The following is a 24,493-nucleotide window of genomic DNA, read 5'->3' as shown; positions in this document are numbered from 1 at the left end:
TCTGGAATACTGTGTCCAGTTCTGGGCACCACATTTTAATAAAGACATTGAAAAACTGGAGCAAGTTCAGAGAAGAGCTACCAGGATGGTGAGCAGACTGCAAAGTATGTCCTACAAGGAACGGTTAAAGGATCTGGGAATGTTTAACCTGCAAAAAAGAAGGCGGAGAGGAGACTTAATAGCTGTCTACAAATATCTGAAGGGATGTCACAGTGTAGAGGGATCATTATTATTCTCTTTTGCACATGGAAACACGAGAAGCAATGGAATGAAACTGAAAGGGAGAAGATACAGATTAGATAAAAAACTTTTTGACAGTGAGGGTGATCAATGAGTGGAACAGTCTGCCATGAGAGGTGGTGAGTTCTCCTTCAATGGAAGTCTTCAAACAGAGGCTGGACAGACATCTGTCTGAGATAGTTTAGTGAATCCTGCGTTGAGCAGATGACCCAGGAGGTCCCTTCCAACTATAACATTCTATGATATGAAAATCACACCTGAAACCAGATAAAAGGGGAGGAGATGGGTTTGCATCCTAGGTCATGGGTCTACCAGCAGGACAATGACCCCAAACATAAGCACCCAGAAATGGAAACAAAGCGCTGGAAGTTCTGAAGTGTCCAGCAATGAGTCCGGATCTAAATCCCTTTGGACACCTATGGAGAGATCTTAAAATTGCTGTTTTTTTCTCTGGTTTTTTCTTGTGTTGTTCCAGTACACACAACGGAAATAAACATGTATAACAAAACATGCATAATTGCAACAATTTTCTGGGAGAAATACTTCAATTTTGGGAATAATTTTAAGGGTGCTAAAACTTTTGGCCATGACTATATATTTATTGTACGCATTTCTTACTGTCTGTCCGTATTTACTGGCTCACCTTATCGCCTTCTTACAGGGTTGTGTCCAGAATGTTCCTACAAATTAAATTTCCACCACAGGTAAGTGAAGGGCAGGTAGGCATTACATTTAGGGAACGTCTCATGTATTTCACTTTAGTTATTATTTATATTTTAATTAGATGTTATTTCTCCTCTATAGAAATACGTGTTTGTGATGTCATTAAATGAGTTAATCCCATTTTAGCGCGGTATTCCCTATAAACAGGATTGATGGTGGGATGTTGATCGCTGGGGGTCTCGGCACTGGGACTTCCCACAATCTAGAGAAAGGGGCTTTGAAATGTCCGGTTAGAATGGAGGAGCAGCTGCTTATAAGCTCCATTGCACTGTCCTTTTGACAATTAATGGATCTGTGATGCATATGCTCGGCCAGTGTTCTGGTGTGACAGTTTTCCAGAAACGTATTCTTGGGATCGGTGGGGGTCCTAGACGTCGGATTCTCAGCAATCCCTGTGAGTTACAGCAATTCTGCTCTGCCAGAGTTTAGCTGTCCATTGAACCAGCCGCGGAATGGGGAAATATCAAGCTGAATATGGCTTCTCCTGGAAAAATAAGGTGTCGAAAACATCACTAAGAGGTGATCCGAGGTCACATCACGTTTGGCCCTACGTTCAGTGGTTCTTTTGGGGCTTACATCTTAAGCCCCACAAAACGGGATTCAGGTGTATGCGCTGACGGCGCCATTGACTATAGTGATGTAGAAGTAGCGTCTTGCTGCCATCCTCCGTATATGGCCGAAAATTATGTACAACATAGCACTGTGATTCCGTCCACCAATGGTCCCATCAGCTTATACGCCTGGAACTCGTTTTGCTGGGGGTGTGAAGTAAGTCTTAAGAGCAATGAGACAACAACCATAAAGGGGTATTCCCATCTCCAATATCCTAACCCAATATGTAGTAGATGTAATAATAGTAATGTTAACAAATACCTCCAACAATTAGAAATGTAGTATAGTTCTCCTGATAACCTAAGTTATTTGCGTCATGTGCAGGGCATTGCAATAGGTATCCATGGTTACGACCACTCAAACCATGACATTTGCTAGTGCTCGTAACTATGGATACCTAAACTAATTGGTAGGAAAGCCATTTCAAGAAAGACTAAATCGAGTGCTAGCTCCTTGCCGCTGAAGATACATAGTTTCTATTACATTTCTTTACCAGGAGGAAAGAAGTACAGCCAAAGTCCCGGAAAACAAAAGTATCTGAAGAAGCAGGAGAACCGTCCAGAAAAAAATCCAAAGATTCCCGAAAGAAAAGAAAGGTGAAAGGTAATCTGGTTCTTTATGGCGTTGTTATTTCACATGACTGTGTGCCAGCAGCTGAGACATGGCATGCTTTCTTCAGGAGAAACTCATATCGTTCTTGTAAAACAAATTTGGGTTATCGTGCACCTGTTCATCCTGCTGGTTTTATACAATGTTATCATTTTCATGCAGTATATGAACAGTAAGGACAGTGGAAGCCGCCCGCACATGCCTGGTACAAAGCCTTGCCAGTAGCATATGCGAGCATCCCCGGGTTTACATACACATCACACTAATAGCAACTACAAAGAGAATCTGTTACCCCCCGGGATGTATGTGACCTGTTAATATGGGCATACAGGTAATAGAAATGTTACACCGGTCCTACCTGTATGCCTCATATTAATGGACTTGTTGTGGAGAAATGTTATATTCTTTCCTTATGTTAATGATTTCTTCCAGGCTCCGGGGTGTGTGGTGCCTGGAAAAGATCCCTGTCTCCTGTCTTCATTGTAATACTTACCCCTCTCCCATGTACGTCAGTTACAGCCCTGGAATCCTGCGCCCTGCAATCCCTCAGATATACAGACCTCATCCTCCTTTCTGTGCCACTGCATTCAGCGATCTTCTGCACAGTCAAGTCACTGTGATCTCCGATGTGCCCGCCGACAATATGCTCTCCCCACTTCCTCCCTGCACAGTCATCGTTAGGAACCATGTGTACATGGCGATGACTATGCAGGGAGGAAGTGAGGAGAGCACCTTATCGGTGCGCACACCTGAGGTCACTCGAGTGGAAGTCCCTGGCGCCTACGCAGAAGATCCCTGAATGCAGCGCCCATAGAAGGGAGGATGAGGTACAGTATGTATGTCTGAGGGAGTGCAGGGCGCAGGCGCAGGATTCCAGGGCCATAACTGACACTGATAGGAGGGGGGTAACTATTACAATGAGGACAGGAAGCAAGGATTTGTTCCACGCCTCACAGGCCCTGGAACCTGGAAGAAATCATTAGCATAAGGAAAGAATATAACATTTCTCAGCAACAAGACCATTAATATGAGTCATACAGGTAGGACCAGTGTAACATTTCTATTACCTGTATGCCCATATTAATAGGTCATATACGTCCCGGTGGGTTCCCTTTAATTTGTTGGGGGTCAGTCTCTCAGCACGCATACGATCAGCTATTGGAGGGGGCCATGGCACTGCAGCCTCCCTTACATCAGGTTTGTACTACACGTGCCGTATTTTACCTATCGGCTGTGTTTGGTATTGCAGCTTTGTTCCACTCACTTCAATCTTCAAAACCTGGATATGCTTTTAGGAAGAATCTGTCAAAAGGTTTTTGCCACCTAATGTGAGAGCAACATAATATGAGGACAGAAACTCTGATTCCAGCAATTCCAGCAACTGGGATGCTTTTAGTAGTTTTCATAAAATCCCTGTTTTATCCGTAGGAGAGATCACACTAGAGGACTATTAAACCTGCCGCCATGTAGTCCTCCATATTCATGAGCTTTGTATAACCTCACCCCCTCCACTGATTGGCTACTTTCTGCTTATGCACAGCGCTACACAAGTAGCTACCAATCAGTGGTGTGGGCGGGATTATACAGAGCTCTGCATTCAGAGAACTGCTAGATCTGCAACTGATAAAACAAGGATTTTTATCCAAACTGCTGCAAGCAGCCCAATAAGTGACATATAGCTAGAAGCAGGGTCTCTGCTCTTACATCATGCTGCTCTCAGATGAGGCAGCAAAAGATAGTGATAAGATTCCCTTTAATATTGTTCCTGACGTATACTGTAATGGTGTATGCTACATCGGCTGCAGGTGAATGAGGCGGTTCAGATGCTGAGTCTGCATTAAACCCAACAGATGCCAGTGACCAAGATGGTCGTCACTCCCTAACAGAGGCATTTTGGTGCACAATCTTACAATTTATATCCCCAATGCAATCTATGTACCATGTGGACGCCAAAATGGTATCAATTAAAAGGTCAGCTCGCCATTCTAAAGAAACATGACCTCACCCTGCTCCATTGAAAAGGAAAATAAAAATAGTTATATATAATACATATCTATATATATAATTGTCTAAGGGGTACTTCCGTCTTTCTGTCCTCAACTTCCGTCACGGAAATCCCGCGTCGCTGATTGGTCTCGGCAGCTGCCGGTCATGGCTGCCGCGGCCAATCAGCGATGGGCACAGTCCGATTAGTCCCTCCCCTACTCACCTGCAGTCAGTGCCCGGCGCCCGCTCCATAATCCCCTCCAGTCACCGCTCACACAGGGTTAATGGCAGCGGTAACGGGCCGCGGTGTAACGCACTCCGTTACCGCTGCTATTAACCCTGTGTGTCCCCAACTACCATATATACTCGAGTATAAGCCGAGATTTTTAGCCCAAATTTTTGGGCTGAAAGTGCCCCTCTCGGCTTATACTCGAGTCATGGTCGGTGGGTGAGGGGGAGAGAGGACTGTCGCATACTCACCTGCTCCTGGCGCTCCTAACGCTGTCCCAGCCTGTCCTATGGTCTCCCGCGCTGCAGCTCTTCCTCTATTCAGCGGTCACGTGGTGCCGCTCATTAAAGTAATGAATATGGACTCCACTCCCATAGGGGTGGAGCCGCATATTCATTACTGTAATGAGCGGTACCGGTGACCGCTCATTACAGGAAGAAGCTGCGGTACCATGGGACAGGCAGAGAACGCGTCAGGAGCGCCAGGAGCAGGTAAGTATTTCATATTCACCTGTCCGCGTTCCATCCGCCGGGCGCCGCTCCGTCTTCCCGTCCTCTTGCAGTGACTGTGCAGGTCAGAGGGCGCGATGAAGTATTAGTGTGCGCGCCGCCCTCTGCCTGAACAGGCAGTGCGGAGAGACGGGACGCTGAGGAGCAGCGACGAGAGGGGAGTATGTGATTTTTTTTTTTTTAATTGCAGCAGCAGCATTACGTGGCACAATGCTGTATGGAGCGTCTATGGGGCCGTAAAGAACTGCATGGAGCATTATATGGAGCATTTATGGGGCCATAACTGCATGGAGCATTATATGGGGCATCTATGGGGCCATAACTGCATGGAGCATTATATGGGGCATCTATGGGGTCATAACTGCATGGAGCATTATATGGGGCATCTATGGGGCGATAACTGCATGGAGCATTATATGGGGCATCTATGGGGCCATAAGTGCATGGCTTATTATATGGGACATCTATTGGGCCATAACTGCATGGAGCATTATATGGGACATCTATGGGGCCATAACTGCATGGAGCATTTTGTGGGGCATCTATGGGGCCATAACTGCATGGAGCATTATATGGGACATCTTATGGGGCCATAAGTGCATGGCTTATTATATGGGACATCTATTGGGCCATAACTGCATGGAGCATTATGTGGGTCATCTATGGGGCCATAACTGCATGGAGCATTATATGGGGCATCTATGGGGCCATAACTGCATGGAGCATTTTGTGGGGCATCTATGGGGCCATAACTGCATGGAGCATTATATGGGGCATCTATGGGGCCATAAAGAACTGCATGGAGCATTATATGGGGCTCCTGGGTCAATATGGATATTCAAAAACTCTTAACCTACTGATGTCTCAATTAATTGTACTTTTTTTATTATTTTATTTTTTTTTTTTAATTTACCAGTAGCTGCTGCATTTTCCACCCTAGGCTTATACTCGAGTCAATAAGTTTTCCCAGTTTTTTGTTGCAAAATTAGGGGGTTCGGCTTATACTCGGGTCGGCTTATACTCGAGTATATACGGTATTTACTATTGATGCTGCCTATGCAGCATCAATAGTAAAAATGTCATGTTAAAAATAATTAAAAAAAAAACCTGCTATACTCACCATCCACCACCTTTCCCGCTCCTCGCGACGCTTCGGTGACCGCTCCATGCAAGCGGCAGGTTCCGGTAGCAAGGATAGTATGCGAGAAGGACCTGCCATAATGTCACGGTCATCTGACCGCGACGTCATCACAGGTCCTGCGCTCATACCAACCCTGGGACCGGAAGCTGCCGCGTGCACCGCACACAGGGCCAGGACTTCAAGGGGCCTTCGGAAGGTGAGTATATGTTTATTTTTTATTTTAAGTCTGTATACTACGTGGCTCTGTGCTGTATACTCCGTCGCTGTGCAATATACTACGTGGCTGGGCAATATACTACGTGACTGGGCAATATACTACGTGACTGGGCAATATACTACGTGACTGGGCAATATACTACCTGGCTGGGCAATATACTACGTGACTGGGCAATATACTACCTGGCTGGGCAATATACTACCTGGCTGGGCAATATACTACGTGACTGGGCAATATACTACCTGGCTGGGCAATATACTACGTGACTGGGCAATATACTACGTGACTGGGCAATATACTACGTGGCTGGGCAATATACTACGTGACTGGGCAATATACTACGTGACTGGGCAATATACTACGTGGCTGGGCAATATACTACGTGGCTGGGCAGTATATTACGTGACTGGACAATATACTACGTGGCTGGGCAATATACTACGTGACTGGGCAATATACTACGTGACTGGGCAATATACTACGTGGCTGGGCAATATACTACGTGGCTGCCCAATATACTACGTGGCTGGGCAATATAACTACGTGGCTGGGCAATATACTACGTGGCTGGGCAATATACTACGTGGCTGGGCAATATACTACGTGGACATGCATATTCTAGAATACCCAATGCGTTAGAATCGGGCCACCATCTAGTCTATATATATAATTAATAACAAAACAAGGCATAATCAGACAATGGGGCAATCAAGACACTCAATCGTGCTCAAAAGACCCACTACCAAAAGAGCAAACCAGCTCCATATAAATCACTTGAAAAAGAAGGAGTACCAGCGGAGCCAAAATATAGTGCAAAAGTTCAAAAGTTTATTAATTAATCATAATAAAGTGCATAAGTACAAGACATATTTTAAGAAAAGGGATGGTTAAAACATGGATCACTGCCAGTTCCCCCACCGTGATCTCCCACACCTGAGTACTAATCCGGAAGCAGCCAAATGTGTTAAAATAGAAACCGTGGGAGACAATGCAAACACCACAATACAAGTAAAGTGCTTGAGCGATGCTTACCACTGGAGGGGAGCAAGGTGGGGTATACTGGATAGGAACCGGTCCGTACGAGACCCCCCTATAATTGTCTAAGGGGTACTTCCGTCTTTCTGTCCTCATTCCTCAACTTTCGTCACGGAAATCCCGCGTCGCTGATTGGTCTCAGCAGCTGCCTGTCATGGCTGTCGCGACCAATCAGCGACGGGCACAGTCCGATTAGTCCCTCCCCTACTCCCCTGCAGTCAGTGCCCGGCGTCCCCTCCATAATCCCCTCCAGTCACCGCTCACACAGGGTTAATGGCAGCAGTAACGGGCCGTGGTGTTGCGCACTCCGTTACCGCTGCTATTAACCCTATGTGTCCCCAACTACTTACTACTAGATGGTGGCCCGATTCTAACACATCGGGTATTCTAGAATATGCATGTCCACGTAGTGTATTGCACAGCCCACGTAGTGTATTGCACAGCCCACGTAGTATATTGCCCAGCCACGTAGTATATTGCCCAGACACGTAGTATATTGCCCAGTGACCTAGTATATAGCCTAGCCACGTAGTATATAGCCCAGCCACGTAGTATATAGCCCAGCCACGTAGTATATAGCCCAGCCACGTAGTATATTGCACAGCCCACGTAGTATATTGCACAGCCCACGTAGTATATTGCACAGCCCACGTAGTATATTGCCCAGCCACGTAGTATATTGCCCAGCGACGTAGTATATTGCCCAGTGACATAGTATATTGCCCAGTGACGTAGTATACAGCACAGAGCCACGTAGTATATTGCACAGCGACGTAGTATATTGCCCAGCCACGTAGTATATTGGCCAGTGACGTAGTATACAGCACAGAGCCACGTAGTATATTGCCCAGCCACGTAGTATATTGCCCAGCTATGTAGTATATTGCCCAGCCACGTATGTCACAGGTTAAAAAATAAACATACTCCCCTTCCGATCCGAGGGCCCCTTGTAGTTCTAACATACTCACCATACTTGTAGTTCTGTCGCCTGTGCGCGGTGTACGCAGCAGCTTCCGGTCCCAGGGTGTGATGACGTCGCGGTCACATGACTGTGACGTCATGGCAGGTCCTTCTCGCACAGGCGCGCAGGGCCTGTGATGACGTCGCGGTTACATGACAGTGACATCATGGCAGGTCCTTCTCCCATACGATCCTTGCCACCGGAACCTGCCGCTTGCATGGAGCGGTTACCGGAGGGTCGCAAGGAGCGGGAAAGGCGGCGGAAGGTGAGTATATAATGATTTTTTATTTTTTTTAATTATTTTTAACATTAGATCCTTTTACTATTGACGCTGCTTAGGCAGCGTCAATAGTAAAAACTTGGTCACACAGGGTTAATAGCGGCGGTAACGGAGTGAGTTACCCGCGGCATAACGCGGTCTGTTACCGCTGGCATTAACCCTGTGTGAGCGGTGACTGCGGGGAGTATGGAGCCGCCGGCGTCTGGCACCGACTGCAGGGGAGTAGGGAGGGACTAATCGGACTGTGGCCGTTGCTGATTGGTCGCGGCAGCCATGACAGGCAGCTGGCGAGACCAATCAGCGAATGAATATCCGTGACAGACAGAAAGAAAGAAGGACAGACGGAAGTGACCCTTAGACAATTATATAGTAGATTGATGCTGCCTATGCTTCATCAATAGTAAAAATATGTCATGTTAAAAATAATAATAAAAAAAAAAAAAAAACTGCTATACTCACCCTCGGTCGTCTGACGATGCGCTCGTGAGACCGCTAAGTCATCTGGGTAATTTCGCAATGCATCCTGGGAACGGAAGATGGCGGCAGGCGCAAGCGCATCGCCGGACGACCGAGGGTGAGTATAGCAGGTTTTTTGGTTTTTTTTATTATTTTTTAACAGGGATATGGTGCCCACACTGCTACATACTGCGTGGGCTGTGCTATATACTACATGGGCAGTGTTATATACTACATGGCTGCTATATACTACATGGGCAGTGTTATATACTACATGGCTGCTATATACTACATGGGCAGTGTTATATACTGCGTGGGCTGTGCTATATACTACATGGGTAGTGTTATATACTGCGTGGGCTGTGCTATATACTACATGGGCAGTGTTAAATACTGCGTGGGCTGTGCTATATACTACATGGGCAGTGTTAAATACTGCGTGGGCTGTGCTATATACTACATGGGCAGTGTTATATACTGAGTGGGCTGTGCTATATACTACATGGGCAGTGTTATATACTGCGTGGGCTGTGCTATATACTACATGGGCAGTGTTATATTCATGCGTCGGCTGTGCTATATACTACATGGGCAGTGTTAAATACTGCGTGGGCTGTGCTATTTACTACATGGGCAGTGTTATATACTGCGTGGGCTGTGCTATATACTATGTGGCCTGTGTTATATACTACGTCGCCTGTGTTATATACTGCGTGGCTGCTATATACTGCGTAGGCTGTGTTATATAGTACGTGAGCTGTTATATACTGTTTGGCCTATGTTATATACTGCGTGGCCTGTATTAACGCATCGGGTATTCTAGAATATGTATGTATGTATGTATATAGCAGCCACATAGTATATAGCACAGGCCACGTAGTATTTGTCTGCTATATACTACATGGCTCCTATATACTACGTGGCCTGTGCTACATACTATGTGGCTGCTATATACATACATACATACATATTCTAGAATACCCGATGCGTTAGAATCGGGCCACCATCTAGTGTATGTATAATTACCTGTATGGTATTGCCCATCTTATACTGATGTGGAGAATGTTGCCAGATCATTTCTTTTACTGTTAAAGAACACTTAAAAAAACAAAACTCCCAAAAAACAATGGCGGAATGACGTTGGAATGGCATTTTTGTTATGTTTCTTTCTACTCTAGTTTGAATTTATTTCCAGGGATTTTTATACATTTTATGGCAAATTGATTGGTGTCATTCGAAATTACCACTTGTTTTGTTAAAAAAAAAAAAAAAACTAAAAACAGCTCATACTTTTTTTTTTTTTTTTCGTCGCTGTAAGACTTGGATGAACTGACCAAAAATGCAAAAACAAAGAACTCTGGAGATCTTGTTTGGGCGTTTATTTCATTTGCTACTTGTAGTTTGGTTGCCAGCGCTCAAACATCGGGGCACGTTGTGTTCTACTTTTGTCAGTATTTGTGCTGCCTTTATTCTAGGCCAGAGGTGTATGAACCGCACCAACCCGGACAGGATTAATGTCCTCAGACAGAACTTTGCCCCATCACTCTATGGAAGGCTTTTTCTGTGTGTGTGAAAGGTGGATTTTGTAATGGTTGAAGGATGACTACACAATGAGTGTCATGTAAAGATGATTTCTGGGGTCAGTCACCGCTCCGGTCAGCTCTGTTTTAGCTGAATTTGCCATGAGATGACAATTGTGGGGCGTCTTTTCTCATAACTGTGCAATATGTTATTCCTCCTAGAAAATAATGAATAAATTGACAACTATGTGTTGGGGCGTGTCCATGGGCGGTCAGATACACACTGCACTGATTGGATAATGACAGACTGGACACGCTCCCCAGCTGGTAACACCCACTTGTCGGTTTATCTGTAAAGTTCCAGGAGGAATAACAGGAGCAGCACAATAAAGATGCATAAAAACTGCTACATTGTCATTTCATGAAGTCACAAGAGGTGACAGATCTGAAATCTAATATATAAAGCTGAATGTGTTTGTGTATGTGTGTGTGTATGTATGTGTGTATGAATGTGTGTGTGTGTATGTGTGTGTGTATGTCCGGGATTGGCACCTGCACTGTCGCAGCTACAGCCACAAAATTTTGCAGTCACACGTCTGGACCCCGAGAGTCATAGGCTATATTGTGAGGTGAAATTTTAACCCCGCGCGTTCCAATTCACCAAACCATTTTGCCCCTATCTACATAATGGGGAGAAAGTGAAAGGAAAAGTGTTGGGAGGCAAATTAACAGCTGCCAGATGTGAACAAGGGGGACTTAAAGAGTGAGAGCGATGGCGCCAAAGAGTATATACCGTACAGTTGCTAAGGTGGGGCCCCGACATGGGATACTCACCACACACGGGGATATGAACACACACACAAAATGCACCACACACTACCACGTGCTTGAACACATATACCACCCTCAGCACACATTTCACCACACATACACCAACCTCGCCACATAAAAGTCAAAACACAAAAGTCGCCGCTCAAAACTCACCACGCGCAAAACTCGCCACATGCAAAATTCGCCACATGCAAAACTCGCCACACGCAAAACTACACTCACACAAAACTAGCCACACGGAAAACTCGCCACACGCAAAACTCACCTCATGGAAAACTCGCCACACGCAAAGCTTGCACACGCGGAAAAATTGCCACATGCACAAAAGTTGCAACACATGCAAAAGTTGCCTCACACAAAACTTGCACATACTCAAAATGCACCACACATAAAACTCGCCACGCGCAAAACTTGCTACGCTAACCTGTCACATGCAACTCGACACACAAAACTCATCTCTCAAAACTCACCCTAAAACACACACAAGTCTGGTATTATCCTTCAAAAATAAAAATCTGATTAATAAGCAGACAAACTACAAGAGCAACAAATGTACCATATAGGAAATACGGCAGCTGTCAGTCACATGACCTGTCTATTATGTGTATGTGTGAGCTAATATATACTGCCAGGGGGGAGGGCTTCCTGTTGGCTGGGGATTTAGCAGGCTGCCAATAGCAACCCATCACAGCTCAGCTTCTATTTTGCTACAGTTAATTAATCTGAGCTCTGATTGGTTAATATAGGCAACAAAGGACATTCTCAGTATAACCAAGCTTGTGTGAGGTAATAGCATGTCAGTTAGGGTGTGTTGGTGGCACCTGAAGGAAAAACTAAGAATGTCGTTTATGAAAAGGCTCTCGAATAAGTAGTAGACGATTACTTCACATTACTTGGCCAATTTAGTTAAATCTGTGTGGAATATCTCTGGTGTTGAAATATATGTTGTGAAATGCTTCTATTAGCTTAGTTTTTGCCTTTTAATAATTACATTTATATCTGTTTGTTTTGTGGTTTTTGTGTGCAGAATAAATTTTTGTTAACACATTCTATTTTGCTAACAGCAGTTATTAACCCGGGCGAAGCCGGGTAGTACAGTTATTAATAAATACGGTAAATTTTAGTGACTTTACAGACGGATCGTTTTTCACTATGTAATCGGAAACCCCATTGTGTAGTATTATTATTATTTATTATTATAGCGCCATTTATTCCATGGCGCTTTACATGTGAGGAGGGGTATACATAATAAATCAAGTACAATAATCTTAAACAATACAAGTCACAACTGGTACAGTAGGAGAGAGGACCCTGCCCACGAGGGCTCACAATCTACAAGGGATGGGTGAGGATACAGTAGGTGAGGATAGAGCTGGTCGTGCAGTGGTTTGGTTGATCGGTGGTTACTGCAGGTTGTAGGCTTGTCGGAAGAGGTGGGTCTTCAGGTTCTTTTTGAAGGTTTCCACTGTAGGAGAGATTCTGATTTGTTGGGGTAGAGAGTTCCAGAGTATGGGGGATGCACAGGAGAAATCTTGTATGCGATTGTGGGAAGAGGAGATTAGAGGGGAGTTGAGAAGGAGATCTTGTGAGGATCGGAGGTTGCGTGCAGGTAAGTACCGGGAGACGAGGTCACAGATGTATGGAGGAGACAGGTTGTGTATGGCTTTGTATGTCATGGTTAGGGTTTTGAACTGGAGTCTTTGGGTAACTGGGAGCCAGTGAAGGGATTGACAGAGGGGAGAGGCCGGGGAATAGCGGGAAGACAGGTGTATTAGTCGGGCAGCAGAGTTTAGAATAGATTGGAAGGGGTGCGAGAGTGTTAGAGGGGAGGCCACAGAGCAGGAGGTTGCAGTAGTCAAGGTGGGAGATGATCAGGGCATGGACTAGGGTTTTTGCAGAGTCTTGGTTTAGGAATGTACAGATCCGGAAAATATTTTTGAGGTGAAGTATGCATCAATATATACTAATTTATTTGTAAAACAACAAAAATGTTGCTGGGCCCCTTTATGCTATTTAAGAGTAGATGAGCGACGCGTTTCAGATCAGCTATGATCCTTCACCATGGTGTGATGCCATGAAGGATCACAATTGATCTGAAACTTGTATCTTATCTACACGCTGTGTCTTGTTCATATTTTGTGTTCATTATTCAATAAAGATATCAATTATTTTATTTGGATTGTGGCAGCTGAATATTTGTTCGTTTTCCTCTCATTAAACACAGACCGTGTGATTCGTGCATTGAGTGAGCTGAACTTTCATCTATTACAGTAATGAATGATGCTCCCACAGCGCCTCATTAAAGAAGCTTCCGTACCGCCTTAGTAATGATGCTCCCGTACCGCCTCATTAATGAAGCTCCTGTAACACTTCAGTAATGATGCTCCTGCAGCGCCTCAGTAATGATGCTCCCGTACCGCCTCTGTAATGATGCTCCCGTACCGCCTCTGTAATGATGCTCCCGTACTTCCTCAGTAATGAAGCTCCTGTAACGCCTTAGTAATGAAGCTCCTGCAGCGTCTCAGTAATGATGCTCCCCTAGCTCCTCAGTAATGAAGCTTCCGTACCGCCTCAGTAATGATGCTTCCGTACCTCCTCAGTAATGAAGCTTCCATAACGCCTCAGTAATGAAGCTCCCGCAGCGCCTCAGTAATGATGCTCCCGTACCGCCTGAGTAATGAAGCTCCCACAGCGCCTCAGTACTGAAGCTTCCATAATGCCTCAGTAATGATTCTACCGAACCACCTCAGTAATGATGCTCCCGTACCGCCTCAGTAATGATGCTCCCGCAGCGCCTCATTAAAGAAGCTTCCGTACCGCCTTAGTAATGATGCTCCCGTACCGCCTCATTAATGAAGTGCCTGTAACACCTCAGTAATGATGCTCCTGCAGCACCTCAGTAATGATGCTCCTGCAGCGCCTCAGTAATGATGCTCCCGTACCGCCTCAGTAATGATGCTCCCGTACTGCGTCAGTAATGAAGCTCCTGTAACGCCTTAGTAATGAAGCTCCTGCAGCGCCTCAGTAATGAAGCTTCCGTACCGCCTCAGTAATGATGTTCCCGTACCTCCTCAGTAATGAAGCTTCCATAACGCCTCAGTAATGAAGCTCCCGCAGCGCCTCAGTAATGATGCTCCCGTACCGCCTCAGTAATGAAGCTCCCGCATTGCCTCAGTAATGATGCTCCCAAACCACCTCAGTAATGATGCTCCCGTACTGCCTCCGTAATGAAGCTCCTGTAACACCTTAGTAATGAGGCTCCCGTACCGCCTCAGTAATGAAGCTCCTGTAACGCTTAATAATGAAGCTCCTGCAGCGCCTCAGTAATGATGTTCCCGTACCGCCTCAGTAATGAAGCTCCTGTAATGCCTCAGTAATGATGCTCCCATACAGCCTCAGAATTGATGCTCCCGTACAGCCACAGTAATGATGATCCCGTAACGCCTCAGTAATGAAGCTCCTGTAACGCCTCAGTAATGATGCTCCCGTACCGCCTCAGTAATGAAGCTCCTGTAATGCTTAGTAATGAAGCTCCTGCAGCGCCTCAGTAATGATGCTTCCATAATGCCTCAGTAATGATTCTACCGAACCACCTCAGTAATGATGCTCCCGTACCGCCTCAGTAATGATGCTCCCGCAGCGCCTCATTAAAGAAGCTTCCGTACCGCCTTAGTAATGATGCTCCCGTACCGCCTCATTAATGAAGTGCCTGTAACACCTCAGTAATGATGCTCCTGCAGCGCCTCAGTAATGATGCTCCCGTACCGCCTCAGTAATGATGCTCCCGTACTGCGTCAGTAATGAAGCTCCTGTAACGCCTTAGTAATGAAGCTCCTGCAGCGCCTCAGTAATGAAGCTTCCGTACCGCCTCAGTAATGATGTTCCCGTACCTCCTCAGTAATGATGCTCCCGCAGCGCCTCATTAAAGAAGCTTCCGTACCGCCTTAGTAATGATGCTCCCGTACCGCCTCATTAATGAAGTGCCTGTAACACCTCAGTAATGATGCTCCTGCAGCGCCTCAGTAATGATGCTCCCGTACCGCCTCAGTAATGATGCTCCCGTACTGCCTCAGTAATGAAGCTCCTGTAACACCTTAGTAATGAAGCTCCTGCAGCGCCTCAGTAATGATGCTCCCGTACTGCCTCAGTAATGAAGCTCCTGTAACGCTTAGTAATGAAGCTCCTGCAGCGCCTCAGTAATGATGTTCCGTACCGCCTCAGTAATGAAGCTCCTGTAATGCCTCAGTAATGATGCTCCCATACAGCCTCAGAATTGATGCTCCCGTACAGCCACAGTAATGATGATCCCGTACCGCCTCAGTAATGAAGCTCCTGTAATGCTTAGTAATGAAGTTCCTGTAGCGCCTCAGTAATGATGCTCCCGTACCTCCTCAGTAATGAAGCTTCCATAACGCCTCAGTAATGATGCTCCCGTACTGCCTCAGTAATGAAGCTCCTGTAACGCTTAGTAATGAAGCTCCTGCAGCGCCTCAGTAATGATGTTCCGTACCGCCTCAGTAATGAAGCTCCTGTAATGCCTCAGTAATGATGCTCCCATACAGCCTCAGAATTGATGCTCCCGTACAGCCACAGTAATGATGATCCCGTACCGCCTCAGTAATGAAGCTCCTGTAATGCTTAGTAATGAAGTTCCTGCAGCGCCTCAGTAATGATGCTCCCGTACCTCCTCAGTAATGAAGCTTCCATAACGCCTCAGTAATGATGCTCCCGTACTGCCTCAGTAATGAAGTTCCTGTAACGCTTAGTAATGAAGCTCCTGCAGCGCCTCAGTAATGAAGCTCCCATACCGCCTCAGTAATGAAGCTCCTGCAGCGCCTCAGTAATGATGCTCCCGTACCGCCTCAGTATTGATGCTCCCGTACCGCCTCAGTATTGATGCTCCCGTACCGCCTCAGTAATGATGCTCCTGTACCGCCTCAGTAATGATGCTCCTGTACCGCCTCAGTAATGAAGCTCCCTTACCGCCTCAGTATTGATGCTCCCGTACCGCCTCAGTAATGATACTCCCGTACCGCCTCAGTAATGATGCTCCCGTACCGCCTCAGTAATGAAGCTCCTGTAACGCCTCAGTAATGATGCTCCCCAAGTTCCTCAGTAGTGATTCTCCCTTTGTGCCTCAGTAATGATGCTCCCGCAGCGCTTCACTGATGAGGCACTCAAATTTCCTCGGCTGTTACGATATGGTCTCAGATTGTCACCCAACTTTTATATAGTTCTGCATTAACAGCTAATCAGTCGCCCTTTTGCTGCCCTACTTATGACCGGTGTGTGCCCTGTTCTGGATGGCAGGTGTGACGCCGGTGGTGTGCTCCACTCCCTCTGGCCCTGGATATGTTTTGCCTTCATTGTTAGGTGCTATAATCTGACCTGTCATAGTCAGCACAGTCCACGTTAGTGTGACTGACATAACGGTCTGTGTATGTCTATAGATTTACATATCTGTATTCTAGGATATATAAGATGTAATGTTCCTTTGTATTTAGAATGCTGACTCTTTAACATGAGTGTTAGTTTTGCTCTGGACTTATGGCGCACTCTGTGTTTACTTCTACACATGCCGTCAGGACGAACGCCTATCTGTCCTGCTGTGTTAGGAGATAAATCCGCTCATAGCCTGGAGGGAATGGTCTTCATCTCTCTGCTGCAGGATAGTGGGGGGCGGCAGCCATGGAGCATACCCCCGAGCCTCCACCTGTTATTCATCACTCCAATAGTCGCTGCCTGCATTTTTTTGGAGAGTTTCAGTGACTGAGAAACAGCAATTCTGGTTCTTTTATTTTCACTTTTTTTTATTTGTTACACCAGTTTCTTTTTTTTAAAGATCATACTTTCACAGAAGCGGTGGTAGCAAATACGCTTATTTTTTCTGTATTGAAGTAAAGGCGGAATGAAAAAGCATTTTGTAATTACTTTTCACTTTATTTTTTAGTCCCCATAGTGTCTTTGATCTTGCAATTGATCGCTTATGCTGTGTAGTGAAAATAACAGCCTAGAATGTGGCTGGGTTTCATAGGAGTACCAATATGGTGGTTTTGGAGGACCTTCAGTAGGCCTCTCACAGCCAAGGTAACCCCTCTGCACCCTGCAATCATGTTCCGGGGCGGAGATGGGCACCAAAAACAGACGCCCCAAACGGATTGCGTAACTTAAATGGGTTTTCTCATCATCATAAATAGGTACAATTGCAAAAAAGCTCCTAAAAAGAAGCAACTTTGCAATTAACCTCTTGTTAAAAATCAACTCCTTTACTATATTATAGTTTACTACATGTTACCTAGGTTACAGGCCACCTCTGCTGTTATCTAAGCGGGGAGAGCTATAGAGCTTGCAAGTGATGTTCTGAAACCGGCTGGTTAAAAATAACCCTTTAAATGCCATAACCCGTGAGATTAACAGGAATTTTTAGTGGTTACACAGTAGAGATCAGAGCTAGCTCTGATTGCTGCTGTTATAGTCAGGTGTTGGCTGTATAACACAGCCAGTATCTTCCCTGTATAGATCGGGCTTAGCTCTTGAGCTCTCTCCATATATTCGCACCGTCCTCATGACATAGTATTATATGCTAGGGAGGAAAGGTGTTAAGAACAATGGCATAAACCAGTACATTATAGACGATTATCCGCAGAAACCACCGATTCTGCTGGACCCACTGACCATCTAAAGTACATGAGGGTGCACTGACTTCATTTTCAACATGCCCTATCCTTTATGCGCAAAGGAAAGAAGCTGCCACCAGAGGTCTCTGGCAGTGGTCTATCCTCCCAGTTAACAGCACATGTATTCTCAACCAAGCCGAGTATGCATTTGTAGCTGGGCTCTGAACGAATATTGTTGGGCTGACAGTCATGTGCCCATCTTTACATGCAGCTCCTGTAGTATTATGATAGTGAATATGTTTAGGATGGTACCTAGACTGAAAGATTTAATTTCCAAAAATGGAGAATTGCTAATGTATTGATAAGAATTTATGGTCTATTTTGGAAAAGAAAACCATTTTTATTCCTTGAGTTTATACAATCCAATACAGAATGACGCATTTCTTCCATTTAGAGATAAATCCTATGAATGCACATCAGAGATACAGTGGGGCAAAAAAGTATTTAGTCAGTCAGCAATAGTGCAAGTTCCACCACTTAAAAAGATGAGAGGCGTCTGTAATTTACATCATAGGTAGACCTCAACTATGGAAGACAAACTGAGAAAAAAAAATCCAGAAAATCACATTGTCTGTTTTTTTATCATTTTATTTGCATTTTATGGTGGAAAATAAGTATTTGGTCAGAAACAAAATTTCATCTCAATACTTTGTAATATATCCTTTGTTGGCAATGACAGAGGTCAAACGTTTTCTGTAAGTCTTCACAAGGTTGCCACACACTGTTGTTGGTATGTTGGCCCATTCCTCCATGCAGATCTCCTCTAGAGCAGTGATGTTTTTGGCTTTTCGCTTGGCAACACGGACTTTCAACTCCCTCCAAAGGTTTTCTATAGGGTTGAGATCTGGAGACTGGCTAGGCCACTCCAGGACCTTGAAATGCTTCTTACGAAGCCGCTCCTTCATTGCCCTGGCGGTGTGCTTTGGATCATTGTCATGTTGAAAGACCCAGCCACGTTTCATCTTCAATGCCCTTGCTGATGGAAGGAGGTTTGCACTCAAAATCTCACGATACATGGCCCCATTCATTCTTTCATGTACCCGGATCAGTCGTCCTGGCCCCTTTGCAGAGAAACAGCCCCAAAGCATGATGTTTCCACCACCATGCTTTACAGTAGGTATGGTGTTTGATGGATGCAACTCAGTATTCTTTTTCCTCCAAACACGACAAGTTGTGTTTCTACCAAACAGTTCCAGTTTGGTTTCATCAGACCATAGGACATTCTCCCAAAACTCCTCTGGATCATCCAAATGCTCTCTAGCAAACTTCAGACGAGCCCGGACATGTACTGGCTTAAGCAGTGGGACACGTCTGGCACTGCAGGATCTGAGTCCATGGTGGCGTAGTGTGTTACTTATGGTAGGCCTTGTTACATTGGTCCCAGCTCTCTGCAGTTCATTCACTAGGTCCCCCCGCGTGGTTCTGGGATTTTTGCTCACCGTTCTTGTGATCATTCTGACCCCACGGGGTGGGATTTTGCGTGGAGCCCCAGATCGAGGGAGATTATCAGTGGTCTTGAATGTCTTCCATTTTCTAATTATTGCTCCCACTGTTGATTTCTTCACTCCAAGCTGGTTGGCTATTGCAGATTCAGTCTTCCCAGCCTGGTGCAGGGCTACAATTTTGTTTCTGGTGTCCTTTGACAGCTCTTTGGTCTTCACCATAGTGGAGTTTGGAGTCAGACTGTTTGAGGGTGTGCACAGGTTTCTTTTTATACTGATAACAAGTTTAAACAGGTGCCATTACTACAGGTAATGAGTGGAGGAAAGAGGAGACTCTTAAAGAAGAAGTTACAGGTCTGTGAGAGCCAGAAATCTGGATTGTTTGTTTCTGACCAAATACTTATTTTCCACCAGAATATGCAAATAAAATGATAAAAACACAGACAATGTGATTTTCTGGATTTTTTTTTCTCAGTTTGTCCCCCATAGTTGAGGTCTACCTATGATGTAAATTACAGACGCCTCTCATCTTTTTAAGTGGTGGAACTTGCACTATTGCTGACTGACTAAATACTTTTTTGCCCCACTGTAACTCATCAGCTAAGTAGAAGGTTTGTCCAGATATTCCGGCAATTTGTCATTTTCCAACAATTTTTTTTCTCTTTCAGCCAAATCCTCAACCAGATGTGAAGAGTCCAGTGAATCGGGTAAGTACAAAAAAAAAAACATTTATGGCCCCTCGTTATAGAAAACTGAATTGTTTTGGGTTTGTTTTTGTTTTTTTTGCTTTATTTTTGTAGTAAACAGTTACTTTTGTATAAGCAGTAAGTGTTAGATTGTCCTTGTGATTCAGGAGTTTGCAAGCCGCCCATGATGACACTATTGTGCCCCAACAACTGTGTACGGATACAGTTCTGTACTCGTCTCGTTCTTGTACCCATCATAGGTCTACAGCGACAATTTTCCCCAATGTGAAGTTGGAGTGTACATAGTCTTTAGTCTCCCATGTACCCAAGATATGCCAGAAAAGTGTGTGTGTTTGTTTTTTTCAAACTCTTGGCCAACATGCATCTGCATACGTTTTTCTACTGAATAGGAAAGTGTAAAAAAATATAATATACCGTGCAGTAGACTTTATTTTTTTTATAATAAAAGTCAATACATATGCCACTGTACGGCTATATATATCGGAGCCATCTCTTGAAGGCATTCATTATGGAATAAGTCTGACCCAAACCTCCAACACCTTTCCTTACCAGTTTTCTGCTCTATAAGAATTGCTAATTTTACACAACATGTAGTTGGACAAAATAAAAAAATAGATTGGGCTCAGCGAGTGGTGTTTGGGCCAACTAATCCTAAGACATACACTATATTGTAAATTAGTGTAAATTGACGCAAATTTTAGAAACAAAATGTACTCCTGCTCATAGAGAGTACAGATTGTGTTGCATGGACAGCTGGAAAGATGCATCAAAATCATTAATGATTGGTAAATCATAAAGAACTTGATGAATCGGCCTCTTAGATATGCAATTATGAGATCGAACACAGATTATCTGAGTTTTGGACTGGCGTTCTATAAGTATGGCTCACAGGCCAAGATTTGCTCAGTCACCTTCTTTATAGCAAATTTTATTACTTTACCCCAGATAGTGGATCTCATTTCCTAGACTGTCAGCCATTATTTAACAGAGATGAATCCATACTATATCTTCCTGTAGTAGTCTGGCCAAGAAAACAATCTTCAGGGTGTCTTCATGGATTTGGTCATCTGCAGAACTTCAGGGATCGTTTTATATAGTATTGTCAACGGCAACCTTAATTTATGGAATCCTACTAATAAATACTATTATCATGATAAAGGGTGTCATCGCCACCTAAACTGTTCTTTATACATATAACTATGTTTAACCATTTTATTATCATGGATGCGATGTATAGAAAGAACTTCATTTATTTACTATTTTAACATTTGTTTTACTTCCACCCATGTTAGAAAGACTCACATGACCTGAATTCACAGTTGACTTGTAGGTCACCGCGCAAAAAAAAAAGATTAACGGATTCACTTCAATGCCTGAAATGGCTATAATGTAACCGAGGTGGTGATGAATCCTCTTACTTTTATCACTAAATTTATACGCAGATGACAATAAGGAAGACGATGATGATGATGAAGTTTCCAATGAGATCTGGAAAGGCCCCCAGCAAGAGACAGATGAGAAAACCAGGTGACGCTGATATTTCATTATGGCTTATTTGTACTAGGATGAAATCTATACAGTCGTTTAATCTATTCTCTATTTTGTTGCAGGGAAGAAGAGTTTGATGAGTACTTCCAGGATATGTTTCTGTAAATTATCGCCAATGGTTTTAATAAAGTTCTGTTATTTTAATTACTGTAATATCTATTGAGATATAAACTTGCATGTACAGTAGGTGGATACAACTTAATTTTCCTTAGACTGGTTTCATATATCCGTTTTTCTCTGTGCAAATACGGACCACAATGCATAAACTGAACTTGGGTTTCTTGACTGAAACTGGACAGCGTAATAAAATTATACGAGACTATCAAGTTCAGGCAAGAGATTCGCAGCCAGTCCAGGAATGTGGGTAAGTGGTCCAGTGGTGGGCTATGAATGGTTGTAAAAAGCCTCTTCTTACGGAGTTTCCCCCTACAGACTCAACAGCTAGAGTCTCTCTTCCTTGATACCAGATACTTGATTTTCACACCGTTGAGACTTTGAACAATCAAAAAAGTACCTACGTAGATGTAGCCTTAAAGAGAGTATCCCCGTCTGAAGGCTATATGGCATATCTGCATGATATGGTAGGTGTGCAGACTGGACACCATCCTTCAGTAACTCCCAAACTCTTCAGTGGAGAGAGACCAAAAAACCCTTTAAAACCATTTTAGTTGGCAAGATTGCCAAACGGGTTGATAAGTCAGGGTCCGAATGTAGATGCCCACCAATAAGGAATTTATGTCTAGCAGACAGCTAATAGATATGCTTCAAATGGGAATGCCCTTTTATTGACCACTAAAGAAGCAGTCCAATTGAATTAGGACCAACGCAATCTTTTATTCTTTAGCTGTGGAGCTACAGGTCCTAGCATACCATGATCGACTCCAAAACGTATGTAGGCAAAACCAGAAAAGTTTTAGATAATATATTGCAAAGTAAAAATGTTTTCAAAAGTAAAAGTGCTAATAGTGCTAGTTCACAGTGAATGAACAAAAGAGAAATCTAAATCAAATCAATATTTGGTGTGGCCGCTTTTTGCCTTCAAAACAGCATAAATTCTTCTAGGTACACATGCTCAAAGACAAGGATTTAATAGGACAATAGTAAGGTGTATGAATAGCTAAATATATCAAACAGATGATAATGAGCATCATTTTCATATGTAGGTTGAAGTCATTAACTGAAACAGAAGCTGTATAAGAGGCTTAAAACTAGGTGAGAAAAAGACAAGACTGATGGAAGACTGATGTCACAGATCAAACACTATGACAATACTGATCACAGCAGCATGACACAAGGTAGTTCTACTACATCAGCAAGGTTCTGTCTCAGGCAAAGATATCAAAGTAGACTTGGATTTCAAGATGTGGTGTTCTAGTTCTTTTGAAGAAGCACCAAGAAATGGGCAATGTTGAGGGCCAGTTTCCAGCCAAGGAAACTTAGTGCTACAGATAGATGGAAGACACATCATGATTCCCTTTGAAATCGGAATATATCCAGCAGTGCCATCAGCTCAGAACTGGGATCTACCATTGGAACTCAGATTCACCAATCTACTGTTTGGAGAAGCCTTATCAGAAATGGTCTTTATGGATGTATTGCAACCAAAACCCATACCCTTGACGTGAAAACAAAGACAAGTGACTCAACTATGGATGAAAACATAGGAACTAGGGTGCAGGAAAAATATCAGCAAGTACTCTGGACTGATGAGTCAAAATGTGAAATATGTGTCTGTAACATGTTTGCCTAAGGGCTGGAGAGCGGCACAATAATAGGTGTCTGCAGGTAACAGTGAAGCATGGTGGAGAGTCCTTAGAAGTTTGGGGCTACATTTCAGCAAATGGATTTAGGAATTTAGAATTAATGTTGTCCTCAGTGCTGAGAAATATAGACAACTAAGTATCCATGACACAATAGCATCAGGGAGGCATCAGGCTCTAAATTCATTTTGCAGCAGGACAGCAGACGCAAACATACAGCTAATGTCATGAAAGAAGCATTCTCAAGACATTTTATATTTGCTTATCCTGTCTTAATATATGTTTTGTATTGTAAGTGCAGTATAATTCCGATTGCCATCTTTCCGGTTTCCAGTGCCTCTCCAGTCTTCTTCTGACTCACGTGACTGAAATTCTGACTCTGACTGGTATTTGTTTGTGACCTAGAGGACACCATCCCAATGGAAGCCTATGCAACATCAGAACAAGGATCCATAGATTTACTTTGAAAAAAACGATTTCCGATTCACCGACGAACCCTCTTGTGATCCTGCAATAATGTGTCTGAGAAGAGCCCGGATCGGCGCTGGAAACTGGGGATGACAGCGATCTGTATTTTATTACACTTAAATTATACAACATGTGTATTTATACGTTCACTAATTAAAAGCATTTTGGAAATTGTTCTTTAAGAACTTTTTTTATTAGGTTAAAGAAGAAAAAGAAGTCCTGGAAATGATGATCTGGTCCCACAGAGCCCTGTTCTCAACATCATTAACTCCAATTTTCGCAGGTCTACATCCACAGAAAATCTGTGCTTAGTTCTCGAAGATGTTTGGAACGACCTCCCTGCTGAGTTCCATCAAAAATCGTGTACAAGTAATGAGAAAAATGTCAGCAGATTTGAAGGCAAAGGCGATCACACCAAATATTGATTTGATGTAGATTTCTCTTCTGCTCTTTTACTTTGCATTTTAGTAATTAATAAAAATGATCTATTAACACTTCTATTTTTTAAATTTTTTTTTTACAATTTTACTTTGCAGTGTTTC

At 43.9% G+C, this 24,493-nt stretch overlaps 1 protein-coding gene across 1 annotated transcript in view; it reads left to right on the top strand.

Moving 5' to 3' along the window:
- The window catches only part of LOC143769757 (protein FRA10AC1), an 86,353-nt gene extending 64,477 nt beyond the window's left edge, over positions 1–21,876 (top strand). Inside the window, exons 10-14 of the mRNA XM_077258603.1 lie at positions 902–944; positions 2,072–2,178; positions 20,137–20,175; positions 21,618–21,702; positions 21,786–21,876. Coding sequence (XP_077114718.1) covers positions 902–944; positions 2,072–2,178; positions 20,137–20,175; positions 21,618–21,702; positions 21,786–21,828 — 317 coding nt within the window. The 3' untranslated portion in view covers positions 21,829–21,876. The remainder of the gene's footprint in view (positions 1–901; positions 945–2,071; positions 2,179–20,136; positions 20,176–21,617; positions 21,703–21,785) is intronic.
- The last annotated feature ends 2,617 nt before the right edge of the window (positions 21,877–24,493 follow it).

Source organism: Ranitomeya variabilis, chromosome 4 (genome assembly GCF_051348905.1).
Source record: "Ranitomeya variabilis isolate aRanVar5 chromosome 4, aRanVar5.hap1, whole genome shotgun sequence".
Lineage (NCBI taxonomy): Eukaryota > Metazoa > Chordata > Amphibia > Anura > Dendrobatidae > Ranitomeya > Ranitomeya variabilis.
This window is presented reverse-complemented; position numbering and strand designations above follow the sequence as displayed.